At 36.0% G+C, this 14,040-nt stretch overlaps 1 protein-coding gene across 5 annotated transcripts in view; it reads right to left on the minus strand.

Annotated features, from left to right (window-relative positions):
- Positions 1–232: 232 nt before the first annotated feature.
- CIB2 (calcium and integrin binding family member 2) overlaps positions 233–14,040 on the minus strand; it is a 44,023-nt gene continuing 30,215 nt past the window's right edge. For 4 of the 5 annotated variants that reach the window (XM_032194644.1, XM_032194643.1, XM_032194646.1 and 1 more), the window contains 3 exons: positions 8,385–8,532; positions 8,093–8,288; positions 233–1,331 (listed from right to left, as the gene is read on the minus strand). In XM_032194644.1, the coding sequence (XP_032050535.1) occupies positions 1,310–1,331; positions 8,093–8,288; positions 8,385–8,532 (366 nt within the window). In that variant the 3' untranslated portion in view covers positions 233–1,309. Of the gene's footprint in view, positions 1,332–2,900; positions 6,848–8,092; positions 8,289–8,384; positions 8,533–14,040 lie in introns of those variants that run through there. The other variant, XM_032194645.1, reaches the window with a different exon arrangement.

Genomic DNA, 14,040 nt, shown 5'->3' on the forward strand with positions numbered 1-14,040 from the left:
CAAGCTACAACAGCAAGCTACACTGCAAGCTTACCACCCATTACAAGTTCCAAAGTAGAGAGCATTATCACACCTACAGAAATGGCAAAAGGATTAATTTCTATATTTTATCAGCTATTTCAATAAGTGTAACATGTTTCAGCCTTTGAAAGATTTAACTTTACAGTAGTTGGAATAATAAGTAGAATGGAAGTTAATGTGCTTAGCCCAAAAATTCTCAAGGCACAACAAAATGCGTCAAAAGTTTTAATTGTTATGACTTTGATACAGAAGCCATGTAAGTGACAGAGCCCTTCTATTGACTGTTAGAACAGTAATACATGTATGATTGTCTTCAGGCCACAGTACCTAAACAGTACTGGAATAAAATAAAAAGAACATAGCTGATTTCCAGCTGAAGAGGAAGGAGAAATACAGAGCTGCATTCATGCATTTTATGGGAAAGATTGCATAGCTCATTTAGAAAAAAATGTCTTTTCATGTCCTTAGTAATAGTGCTGTGCTTCTTTAATTTCTTCATAGGTAACAGATGATCATATTCTTCTATTCAACACTATCAGCCCATAGAATCAGTAAAATGCACGACTTCCTTTGAGATTAAGGACACAGTTTTAAAGTTAATCTTGGAAAGAAATGAATCACATATGCAGTTATCATAAACAAAAGGCAAATATTTCAAGTTTCATAAGGACATGACAATCCATAAAATATTGGTTGAAGGTAAGCACCAAACCCAGCACCTGCCATTTCAGCGACTGAAAGGCAAATCTGGGATGTGGTTGTCTTCAACACTGGGAGTTTGATCTTGACTGCAGTTCTTTCATGTAAGAGTATTTCCATGCAAGACCCCCAGCTGTACACCACAGTGATAGAGGCATCTCATTATTTAAGGCCCATGCTTGCTTTCTCTTGGAAAAGTCACCCAAGTTCATCTTCCTGTCAATCTTTTTTTTTTTTTTTTTTTTTTTTTTTTGCTTTTAAGAATAGTATTAAATATTCATAAATATAAAAACTATGTGGAAATACCTTTAATAATACTCTGATGATATTCTGCCTGTTTTTAAAAAAATAACCACAACCCAACCACCTTTGCCAGAGTACTTGGCCAGCAGTGAAGATAAAAATGCAACTGTTCCAAATATCCTGTAGATCAAATGATGCTTCTCTCCCTTTGTGCACCAGAATTATTTCAATACTTTTTGCGTTCTAAGAAGCCACAGTTAGAGGACAAAAGCCCCCAAGGCGCCTGAGATTCAGGAAGGCTGGACTGGCAAGTCATTTCTGATAACACCAGCTCACAGAAACATCTTCAGATTCTTATGTGGAAAGTACTGCAAAGGAAAGAAAAAGATTAAGAGAGATACATAAATTTGTCAATATATACAATGCTTTCATTAGAGTATATAAAGCAAGGTGCTGCACAACAAATCTGAATCTCTGGTCTTCTTTGTCCTGTTTCCTAGAGAGGACATTTGAGAAGATGAAAAATTGAAGCACATTCTCATTTACACTGAAGTATTTGAAGATGAAATGCATTTTTAAACCTACTAAATTCTACTCCAGAAAGTACAATCATTCTTTTACTGAATGCCTAACAATTAGGAAGATCAAGTACTAAAAAATAAAAATAAAAATTAGAACAATGATAGAATGAACAGAAACTGCATTTAGAGAATTTCTCATTTTGAAAGCTTTTACTTATCAAAGAGGCAGATCTAATACTTTAAACTTTGGTTTTATTAGAAAGCTTAAGATCTTTTGGACAAGAGAGACATCTTCTATTTACAATCACGAATTGTTGATAAAGACATGAACAGACTGGCAACAAAACTACTCAATGACTTCCATACATCTATACCATCTGAAATGCAGAAATCCTGCTCTACTGTTCTGGTTTCAGAACATGTCAGAAGGACAGATCTTCCCATAACCTAGAAGTCACCTGCAGAACACTGAGCTACAAATGCAAGGATTGCTAATATTCAGGCATAGGCAGGATGCTTGGCAATGACACAACAGTCAATCCTAAGGCCTGATCTAACCTACAAGAACAACAGTGAAGTGTTCAGGGACTCTTTTCATCTGTAAATTACCACCATTTTGATGGACCTCTGCTTTGTTGTGATAGGAATAATCTAATTTTTCTTATGATTACAATAATACAATATTAACTCAAGAAAACTGCCAGAAAACTACCACTGATTAAGTCACTTGGGCAACTGTTTATAACATTAATTTATCTATTAATATATCTATTATATCTAACAGAGGAAACGAGTAGCTGACAGAGCAAAATGTTAACTTAACTCTCAATAGGCAAATGGACAAATCAAGCACCTGGCAAAGCTACAGAAAATTGGATAGGTCACTATGTTTTCCATTGATTTTGCTAAGTTTCTCCTCTGGTCAGGCACAGGCAGCGCATGAACAGAACCAGTCAGTGTGTTGTTATACTGCGAATTTTTGTAGACCCACAACTATAGTACTTATGGGGGAATGATCCAAAAAAGTTTTTCTTATCCTATATAGTAAAAATAAATAAATAAATAAATAAAATACTCTGCTTAAGTGACACTTCAGACGTCAATATTTGGAAAATAGTAAACTTACTTGAAAAGCAGAAATGCACAATAATCTTGAAAAAGATGTAAAAGTATGATTGAAATTCAATATTCTGAAAACCTGACTTTACAGAAACTGTTCTGCTGAAGATCCTACAGTGACTGCTCTGGCTGGAATGCCAGCATTGTAAGAAAAAAGCATATACTAGTATGCTCATCCTTTCCTTGCATCTTGCAATAACAGTGAGTAGATACAGGATGGCGATGCCACTTTAAAAACATACCAAAGGTAACCTTCTGGTCTTCTAGCATAGCAGCATCACCTCCACAATTTCACAGAGTAGTAGTGATTCATCTCTCCATTTCACAACTTCATTTTACAGTCTGCGTTTAATTGAAACTGAGCTCCAAGCATTTCTCAAACGTACTGTCCCTATGTGCAAAGTATTACACTGTCAATTAGACCTAAAAGAACTTCAATTCTAGTTGCAGACTGAGATGGTAAGGTTAGCTAAATCATCATGTTTCCTTCAATCATGTAAAGTTTCATTAGCCAGTCAGCAAGAAAAAATGCTGTGTCTAGAATGACCTCTTTGTGTGTACAAGGTTCTCATCACTTGTCTAACTATAGAAATTCAGAGGTACTCATAATATTTCTTTCAGATAAAAAAGTTTATCCCAGAGCACAATATACTATGGGATATCGATATCATAAGAAAAATTAAATCTTAGTGCAGAAGAGATGGTCCCAAAGATCTGTGATGCGGATATAACAATATCTGAATCTGAAAATCTGCAAACATCCTGCAGTCGTTAGACCGAGCCAAACCTAGATGCTAGCACTGGAAACCTCAAATCTTTCTGTAACAGAGAAAAGAAAAAAAATACAAGAATATCTACTTATTTTCTGGTTTGTACGACAGCCATAGAGTATAGATTAATTACTGACGTTACAAATTGTCCCATTCTCTGGGACAGTTAGAATCCATGACTGGCCAATGCATTTATGACTATCAGTTATCTGCAATAACAAGTTTTCTCTCACGAAGATTTACATCTTCTGAACACATTAGATCACAGGGCAGAGCACAGTACTGGATTAAATCAATTATCCTTTGGCTTACTTATTGGATATATAGCAGAGTGACGTTTCCCAGTTGCACTTCTGATATAGCACAGCATTTGGGTTCCTATGCACATCAAACTACATAGATAAATTTATCATTTCTCTTGCTAAGGAACAAGACATTTTGATTATTTATCCATGGTTTGCACTGTAATAGAGGTAAACAGCACAACACATCCTACAACTGCTATCAGTTTTCAGAACTCTTGAGAAACTTGTCAGGATGGTAAAAGATACAGGGAAGGCTTTTCTACTTGCCCTCTCGGTGATAATCTCTGCTCAATGTTCTGACAGTGCCTACAGTGTTACAAACTGTATGTTTCCTTCTTGACTGATATCAGAAGGTATTCATCATGTTTATTTACATGCAAAAACTGTAATTTTGGTGCCTATATGGAAAAAAAGAGCTTTAGAGGTTTGGAGCATTTGAGAGGCTGAAGTGGACATATGGTTTTGGATTATTTTCCAGGGAGGCTGCAACTTGATTACAGCTATTTGATTTGAATCAGGAATTCACTGAAGGAAAACCTGTGGTATGTATACAGAGGAAATAAAATTTTATGTTCACAGTAACTTCGTTCTAGGAACTTCGTATCTTGAAATTTATTCAGTCTGGGTGACACTGAAATGTATAGAAAGCATATTGTAATGCAAAGAGCTTACCAATATTTACACTTCAGAAAAAAAGAATAGTAAACATTTAGTTCAGAACTCAAGAGATGTATAGAGACCTGCATTAATCTAGGATATTTAAGTCACACATTGCCAATATCTACGATCTAAAAATAAAATTAAAAAAAATCAGCGTTTGAACACATTTTTACAAATGACACCTTAAAAAATCCATGTAAATCTACTTCACTGGAAAACTGTTTAAGGTTGGGTTTTTCTTGATATTTCTATCAGACTGTCGTTTTGGCCTGTGGAGATGAAGCATTTTACTAATGAGAAACTGAAATACATTGTGAAAAACACTGATAAAAATCATTTCTTGTCATTGTTTGCTCACTAAGCATCTCTTATCAATTTGTCAATAGCTTTGACTTTAATCCTTAGAAACTAGATCATCTGCAATTTAGGACAGGTCTTTTGAGATGCACATTTCTTGAGAGAGAGCTCCTGTCACATCAGCTTTGGGTAGGACTAGAGTCATGACATGGCCTGTTACATAGGTAAAGGCCCACAAAGGTTTCACAACAGTGCATATCCAATGAAATCTTTGTTTCATCTGTTGTTTCTGCCTAGTTTTGGCACCTCCAAGGTGTTGTTAATGCCATGGTCTTCTCAAGCTCCATTTTAAATTGTTATAGTATGTTTCACCCTGGGCCTTCAAATAAGTTTAAACTTCCAGGATGATTTATAAACCAATTTCCTGTGGAAAACGTACCCAGTCTTGTAGAACAGAACACTTAGCTAGTGCCAGTTCAGAGTGCAAACGCTTCCATTAAACTGCAAGCAGCTTCTTGATAACAATTGAGTGAAATAAACCTACTGCAATCAAATTGTCTGTACTAGTGATTGTCATAATTATTTACAGCTTACTCTACATTCAAGAATAAAAGCCAAAACTGTATACATCATCTTCCCTGGTCTACAATGAGCAATATTTTCTTCTAGTCTTTAAAAAAGTGTCATCAACAGCAGCAGCACAAATCAAGCAACAGACTTTACTGCATCTTCATTTATTTGACAGCAGCCCAAAGCTTGCAAAGACTGTCTGTAGGAGATTAAACCTACATGGGGTCATTAAATAGAGGTTTGAGAAACAAGTGGTGAGATAATGAAAATCAGTCAACACAGAATGGATGAACTTTAGCTCATAGTAGGTCAAAGCCTGGATCATAGTGCCAAAATGAATGATTGCTGTATATATTATATGCTGTATATATATTATGCATGATAGTATGGCAGCTTAAAAGATAATACATTGAGCTGTGTGAAAAAAGTGCTTCAAAATAGGAATTACATAAAACCTTTAAAGGTAAGATTCTTATCAACAGGGTAAAGATATTCCTCCTCAGTAATTTTATACCTCATTTTAATGATGATATAGATTTTACAGTTGGACAGATCATCTTATAAAAGTTCTCAGTGTCTGTCAGAAGTCAGGTAAGCACTGGACCCATATAACAACAAAGGGAAAGTAAGATCACCTATGGCTTAGCAGCAATCACATACTGAAATAGTGGCAAAGCCACAGAAGAAGAAACTTGCATCTAAGCTTCATAATCTTTTGTTTTAATGAAGTGGTTTTTGAAGACAGGAAAAAGGTAGAGTACGAATTTCTTTACTGACAACAAAAATCATCTAGGGTTTGGAAAAGCATTTAACATTTTTAAAAGGATCCCATATTAGGTACCCATGTGGTATTCTAGGATCCAGTATTAAGAAATATTGTACATAGTCTCTGAAAACTGCAGTTGCCCAGCATCTCCAGTTGCTCACTGGCTATCATTTTCAAAGGCGGCCATTGCTTCAATGCATTGGTGTCTAATTTTCAGAGCTGCCGAGCAGCTGGAAGTATAAATCAATAGGCACTTTGTTTTCCCTGAAATTAAAGTTTGGAGTGTATTCAGCTGGGCACAAAATGTGGAGATACGCAAAACCAAATTAAAATTACAGCTGTCTCTGGACATGTGTAGGTTGGTGTTTCTTCCATGCATCTGCTAAAGACTTCAAAAAGAACAATTTGACTAAGATAAAAAAAAAGTTTTCATATTTTTTTGTACTATCAAGAAGATGGTTCAGGCATAAGTTTAGCACTCACTTGGCAGGGTAGTTCATGCCTGCACCAACACATCAAAGGCTTGTAAAAGAAAAATAATTGCAACAGTCATTCCAATGGGTATGGTGGAGAATATTCTTCTTCTCTGCCACCTTCTCAGGAAATGATTTGGTTGCACAGCATCCACAGCTTGGATTTCAGTCAGCAGTTTGCAAGCTTCTACACCGCAGCACTAAAGTCAGTCACGGCACAGGAAACCTCTGAAACTACAGCTTCTGCTGAGTCTTTACAACGGTCTTCAATTCTTCACATTTGATCTGCGCTATCTACCAGATCTGTAGGTACATTTCATGGCCTCTTCGTTGCTTAAAAGAAATTCTACCTGATCCCAACAGTTTCTTTATGGAGAACAGCGTACAGAGAACATTTTTTTACCTAGAAATATGTATAAACACAATATTGGAATGCATACTCAGCTGAACCTCACCATAATGATATGTACACGTATCTTGTTTTAAAAGAATTCCCAGAGACATGCTTGGATTGTCAAGTAGTGCCTGATGTGTTTCTATAGTATAGAAGACACTCACATTGACTTGTAACGTATCCTCTTGAGATGCTAATGTTTCCTAGAATTCAAAGGAATGGTGTCCTCATGCTTTACATATCATTTTGTTACAATGCCTTTCCTCAGAAATTTAGTTTACCAAAGAAAAACTCCTCTGTTTTCTTCAGGACACTTCAAACTTAAAATCATACCATATACCTGCCTGCAGTCCAGATGATTGTTGGATTCTTATTTTCCCAAATGTTAGAACTTTTGTCATTGTCAATTATCACCAGTCACACTACCAACTTGGCCATAATGTATATGAACAAAGACTTGGAAATAATTTTTTCAAGATATCATGCACTTATTATTAGATGTAGATAACGCAGCCCACTGACATCTGGTGAAAAACAGACCTAGGCTTTAGCTTCAGCCTACACTGCCAATAGATTCAAAATCCAAATTAACTCTTCTCAGTCTTGAAGTATCTTACTTTTGCTGGCTGTTCCACTGCAATTTCTTAAAGAGGCTCTATCCTTGTATTACTTGAGTAAGTCTTACCCATAACTTATGTAGAATGTTTCATTAACATGTGAAAATTAGAAGCCATTGGTATTTTTATAAAAGTTCTCTTTAAATATGAAACAGGAAAGAGAAGCTCTACCTTAAGAGGACTGGGTTTTGTCTACAGAACATTAAGAACAGACAGAAATCAATTAAAAAATAGTACTTAGTAAAAAATAGTAAAATAGTACTTTTTTAAAAGTACTATTTAACAGCACATCCAAAAAAAATATAGCGATAGATCATTTTAATCAATTTTCTGCTACCAGTATGAACCTCTAGCTCTCACCTTCTCAATGAGAATAATCAATGTTTCCATGTAAAATGTATTTATGCACATTTATAAAATCTACCTAGCCTTCACCAATAAAGCAATACTTTGGTATTTTGCACTAAGGGGAGGAAAAAAAAAAGGAAACTAGACCTGCCACGACACTCAACATGTGTAATTTTGTGAATAAATTTAAAAAAGCCTGGCACATTGGACAGTGTGCCACACTACACAGTCAACATCCAAAAAGAATACCTGAAAATACCTAGTGACATACTTTTTCTTAAGGCAATACCTGAGAAAGTCTGGTGCTTTGGAAATCATGTTTTCAAAATCTGCAAATCCTAGCTTCCCATCACCATCCATGTCAGCTTCTTCTATCACTTTCTCACAAACTAAAGTGATTTCTTCTGCTGTTAGCTCTTCTCTAGTTAGCTTATTGAGGGTTTTTTCCAGGTCTGCTTTACAAATGAAGTTATCTGTGTTAAAATCTAAACAGTAAAAGAAACAAAGAAAAGATCACCAGCAACTCTCATACTCTTTTACTTTAAACAAGCAGGGCATACAAAAGCATCTCAATACTGTACCATAGATCTTAAAGGCATAGATTGCTTTCAGCTCTCTGGGAGCCATTTCACTGAGGACAGAGAACATGTCCACAAAATCATTGAAGCTGAGGCTCCCCTCTCCATCTTCTGAAAAAGATTCCACAATTCTTTCCTTGAAGGGATTTTCCTGTAAAAAAAAAAAAAAAAAATTATACTTTTTTTTTAATTATTATTATTTAGAACATCAACAAAAACACAGACTCCCTGCAAATAAACAGTAGTCGGATGCTTGAAGATCACTTTCTGAAGACAACTTCTTTCTCCCAAAGCACATCCAAAAATTGACATTTGCATGCTTTGGCACAAAGTGTCAGTAAAATATACTGCCACCACACCACTCCTCACCCAGATTTTCTCAGTTCAATTGTTACTAATTGTTTCTAAACTGATGGTCACCTCATTTCTCCAATGTGAAACACCTGCTTTATAAATGTTAGGATAAGGCCACTAAGACTGTGAATATCATTTGCACATAACTGGTTCCAGACCAGCTGTCAGACTAACAGAGCCTAGAGGATTACTGCTCCTGCATTAAGATGTTACCAGATACAAACAGGGAGTGACACAAGAAGGGAATTGAGAGACCAAGGTGGAAAATCAATGAAAAAAACAGACCAAGGTGGGAAGTCAATAAAACAAACAGGGTCTTTACATCACCTGGTGATACCTGGCTGGAGGAACAACTATTATTTATGAAAGCATGTTAAGAAGTAAAAATCTGTGCTATCCATTCTGTTTGATATGGAACCATCAAACATACCAAATCTGCTCATTAAAGATGTAGAGGCATACCCCCAGTAGCATCTTGTAGAAGGGTCTTTCATTTTCACTGTTACCAAATAAATAAATAAATAAATAAATAATATCCAACCTCTGCTTGAGCTCTGGTTGAATTCAAGAGTTTTGAACTCAATTTCCTCTGTACAGAGATGATCCTGAGATTCTATTCTAGCACCTCACCAACCCAGCTGGTGACCAAGCCACTCTAAAAAAGCCAATATTCTATAACCATAATAAATACAACAGTCAGGAAGCATGAGAAAAGCTGCTTTAGTACTCTGAAGTCCAAAACCACCGTTTTCATAGGAACAAAGCAACACCTTTCCCACAGCTATATAAAAATCAAGATGAATTTGTAGCTATGTCTATAAAACTGGCAAAAATCAATTCAATTGGATAGGAATAAAACAAATGAACATCATCTGGACTGCAAGCAGCATCTTATCAAGTATGTTCTATAGACCTTGTCTGAAGCCAAGAATGGCAATTAAAATATTGATCTCCTATAAACGCAGTCAGCTTTAGTCATTATTTTTAATATGCTTGCGGTGTTTTGTTTGTTTTCAAAAGCAGCAGTATTGTGAAAACTCAAAAGTTCACTCATATCCATTTCAGTTTTTCCCCACAAAAATTTAACTAACAAATATTCATAATACCTTCCAATTATTTTAAATAAAATTTCATAAAACAGCTATATTAGAGAGGTAAATGGCCAGAAAGTGTTAATCTTCAGTTTACTATAATTATTTATTGATAATACACACACAGCACATATGCACGTACAAAACACAGTATTTTCTGTGTGCCCCCAGAGGCTAAGTACCAACAGCATGTACAAAGCAAAGTTACATGAACAGATTGATGCTTTATATTCAAATATCCTTCATCTTATAGGAGCACAAACTTCCTTACGAGAATTGGGTTACTTACACTAATATGCATCCGCCTCTGAAGTTAAATTCAACAACTGTTTAATGGTGCGCAACAGCTTAAAACAAGAGCTAAAGATAAAGATATCCAATTGAAATCACAGGGGGATCTTGGAAGCATAATGACATTTGTCACACATACACATAGATAACATTTAAAATATATTTTGTTACAACCTCAAATAATGAAAACTTTGACATAGTTCTTTCTAATCTACCAAAAATTTCAGATCAAGTTTATGAGGGAAATCGAAAATTAATCTAAGCCAACATGGATTGAGATATCATAAGGCAATTTTAAATAAAACTCTTGTGCCTAATCTTTCTAGCTCATGCTAGTTAGCACAACTCTACTGACTTATTGCATTTGAGGACACAGCCTGGTAGAACCCAGATTTCAGGCAGATACAGATTTTGTAGTTTAAGTTCCAATAAAGAATTGTAGCTAAGTTCCAGGGGAACCATTGTTCCTCTGTAAGTGTTATAAAGGTGCCTGTTGTATGACCACTATGCGGTCACATAACAGACTTCTGAGCCTCAGCAGTGACTATTAAAGTATGCTCCCCTATGGCCTCTTTCACGTGCCAGTTACATGTTACATAGGGGCACAGACCAACATTTTAACTTTTAAGGATTCTTATTAAAAGGCTAGCGTAACATACAACAGCATAAATGCTCCAAGAGGAACATGAGGTGTGACTGTGCACAAGGACAACATTTCAAAGGACATCCAGTTCCTGGAAAGCAGCATTCCTTTCTTCTTCAGGTGATTGGTCATGTGTGGACTCTTACTGTTGGATGACTCCTTGCAGTGTCTTGCTCCAGGATGCAAATACAGAGAAGTGGTTAAACATTTGGTTATGTGGCCTGGATTGAAAAAAAAGCTGTCCTATATCTACATACATTTAGCAAGACATACAGCCTGGCAAGTATAAGAACATGTTTTGGCAGCCTTATCAGCTAGAACTTGAAGATACTTTCATGCAGAAGCTAACAGGCTATTCATATCCTCAGAGCATACCTGATTTTATCAGATTTCTCTTTTACTGGTATCATAGGACACAGCATACACTAACAACCTGAGATGCCTTTGAGCTTTTCAGTTTGCACTCTACAACTACTTCCATGGTAGAAAGCGATTGGAGTCTGCCAAAAGCCATATAGCCATCCAGTGCCAAACAATACAAGCGTGTTTGTCAATCTTTTGCAGATGAGTGAGGCTCTCAGAAACCAAACTTGGAAGTGTAATTAATCTCTTGGGACAATCAAGATTTACAGAATAGCCTTTACCAGAGATTTTAAGTACTACTAAATGCCAAGATCTCTCCAACCTTTCTGTCTGAGATAACAGCCAGAAATAAGGCTGTTTCAAAAGGTAGCTGAAGTAGCAACTCCAGAGCCATGGTCTCAAATAACAAAGCATTAAGGCCCTCAATACTAAATTCAAATTCTGCTACATTGTTTAATGAGTGAAGTAACTCCACAGTACAGAGCATGTCTACAGATTTCAAAGGGTAGAAAATTAATGACTTCACTGTGCTCTGAACTTAATATGAGTCTGAGCTCACTATTCAGACGAAGAAAATACAGGCCAATTTAAAATGAGAGAAATTAAATACAGATTAAAAAAGGGGGATTCCTGAAAATAAAAAGATGTCAAGCTCAAAAAAGCAGCAGGGTCACAGCTGTAAAGAGTCACAGTACAAAAAACAACACCCCAGAATAAGCCAGGTGGCTGAGAGGAAGTGTTGTAAAAGGATACAAAACAATCCCTCCCATCATTTGCATGATGTGTGGAGGAGGTGTGCATCAGTGGGTACCACTCAGAGCATCTGACTCAAGTGCTTGGAAGTACACCTGCCTGGGGTATGAATATACATATAGAAGGCCACTCAGTGGAAAAATAGCTGATTCTATAGTTTCAAATGGTCGGTTTATTGCGAAGACAAAGCACGATTCAGTTGGGCTATACAAGATATGCCCAGTTTCTTTCTCAAAGGACACAAAACAGCATGTCTGTTAAATGTGTAGTATTAGGAAATGCTCAGTATCAGACTGGATGAGAAAACATGTTAGATACACTGCCATTCTGAACTGCTGTATTGTTTTTTTCAAAACCAACTCCATCAGAACATGGTGGCATGGGAACAGATGGAAACTGACATCTTATTGGCAGCATAGGGCAACAAGCAGGGACTACACAGAAGCAAATATCCCTATGAGCAGTGAATATAAAACCCAGGACTTTCTGCATCGTAATGCTAGTCACAATCTCACTGACTAATATATTGCAGTTGCTTAAGATGAATTATCTATTTGGCATGTCAGAGGCCTTGAAATTACAGATAGGTCAACAATCAATTAAATGGACCTAAGCATACTTCTTAAGTAACTCTTTGCCAAATGGATCTCTAAAATCTAAATGAAAAATAAAATCTTTCCTCATATTGATTTCTTTCCTTTAACTTTCTCATATTGTGTGTCTTCAGGCAGTATATCTGCGGTTTACACAATGGAAAGTATTAGTTTACCTTCACAGATACTTTTCACATCCTTTCTGTAATTTCATTACCTCTACTCTGAAGAGCACAGATTAGGCTTCCATCATATTTAAAGGAAAAGCCATGGGGGAAGGGAATAAAGTGGAAAACGATACGGTTCCCTCATAGATTGTTTTCCTTCAAGCACTAATTGTTTAAAAAAGAATCCTTTTACAACTAGAAACCTACATTTATCTTGTTAAAAAGCTTTTTCAGTCCTCTCATAATAAAAATGAGAGTGGAGACAGAAACCATAAAGAACTGTTACAGCTAAAACTTGGCTGTTTTGCTGATTGCTGCTGTTTAAGTGGCTTGAAATCATCTTCCTCAACGTGCCATCTATCTTCTTAACCATAGCTTTTTCTACTCAATTGTGCTTCTAAACATTTTTAATATGCTGTTACATCTATTCTGACAGAGACTTAGAACACAACATGATAAATCATGACCGTTAGTTTTCTAAGACTGTGATTATAGGCCTCATGCTTGTGATTACAGTTAAATCTTACTGTGGCATTTGTTATTTACACCCTGTTCTCTCACTTCCATCAGAGGCTCAAGGAAAGCACTGTGTTGTCCTTTTGCCCTATCCGTTTTTGTAATCATCCTGCAGCTTGACCACTGAATTTAAAGCACTTTGTCCTCCTATCACAAGCTGACTGCATTTTCAAAATAAGGTGCCGCAAGTATAACTATAACAATTCTCTTTAGATCATGATAACTAAACTAGAGAGGTTGGGTAGTCATTACAAAATGCTCAAGTTTCAGAAGTTACTCCTAAAAAATAGAAATGGATTTTTATTAGACAAACATTAACATAAAAATGGCTAAATTGTTCATTATTAGACATCCAAAGGAAAGGCTGGCACTATGGAAGAAACATTAAAAGTGCAAGAGCAAATTGTCCCTGGAGCAGACAAAAGCACATTTCCATAATTTATTTTTTTTTAAATCTAACACCTTCCTCAAAAATCAAATATAATTTTTATTTATGTTTAGATTGTTCTATTTATGTCATCCCAACTTCTCTACAGCAGCTACAGCGCGCTGCATAAGAAAGTCCTGCACAAACCAAGGCTAAGATACAGATAGATTGATAAGTTTACATCTTCGATAAACAACCATATCTGTCTGTACATGCTTAATAAAGCTCTTATGCTTATTAAAACTCCTAGAGTTTCTAATGAGAAATGCAAAACGCACTGAATTTCAGTTTTGGTAAGTATTGTAGATAAAACAGGTGAATGGAGTAAGCGACATTTTGAGGTCTATTTCAAGTACATCTTTAAAAGTCTATAAAATATAAACCAAAGTGAATTTTACAAGGTTTTGAGCAATTGCACCTGTGCAGAAAGCAGAGATGTAGGACAGCTTGGCAACAAGCTT

The sequence above is a fragment of the Aythya fuligula genome, chromosome 11, assembly GCF_009819795.1.
Source record: "Aythya fuligula isolate bAytFul2 chromosome 11, bAytFul2.pri, whole genome shotgun sequence".
Lineage (NCBI taxonomy): Eukaryota > Metazoa > Chordata > Aves > Anseriformes > Anatidae > Aythya > Aythya fuligula.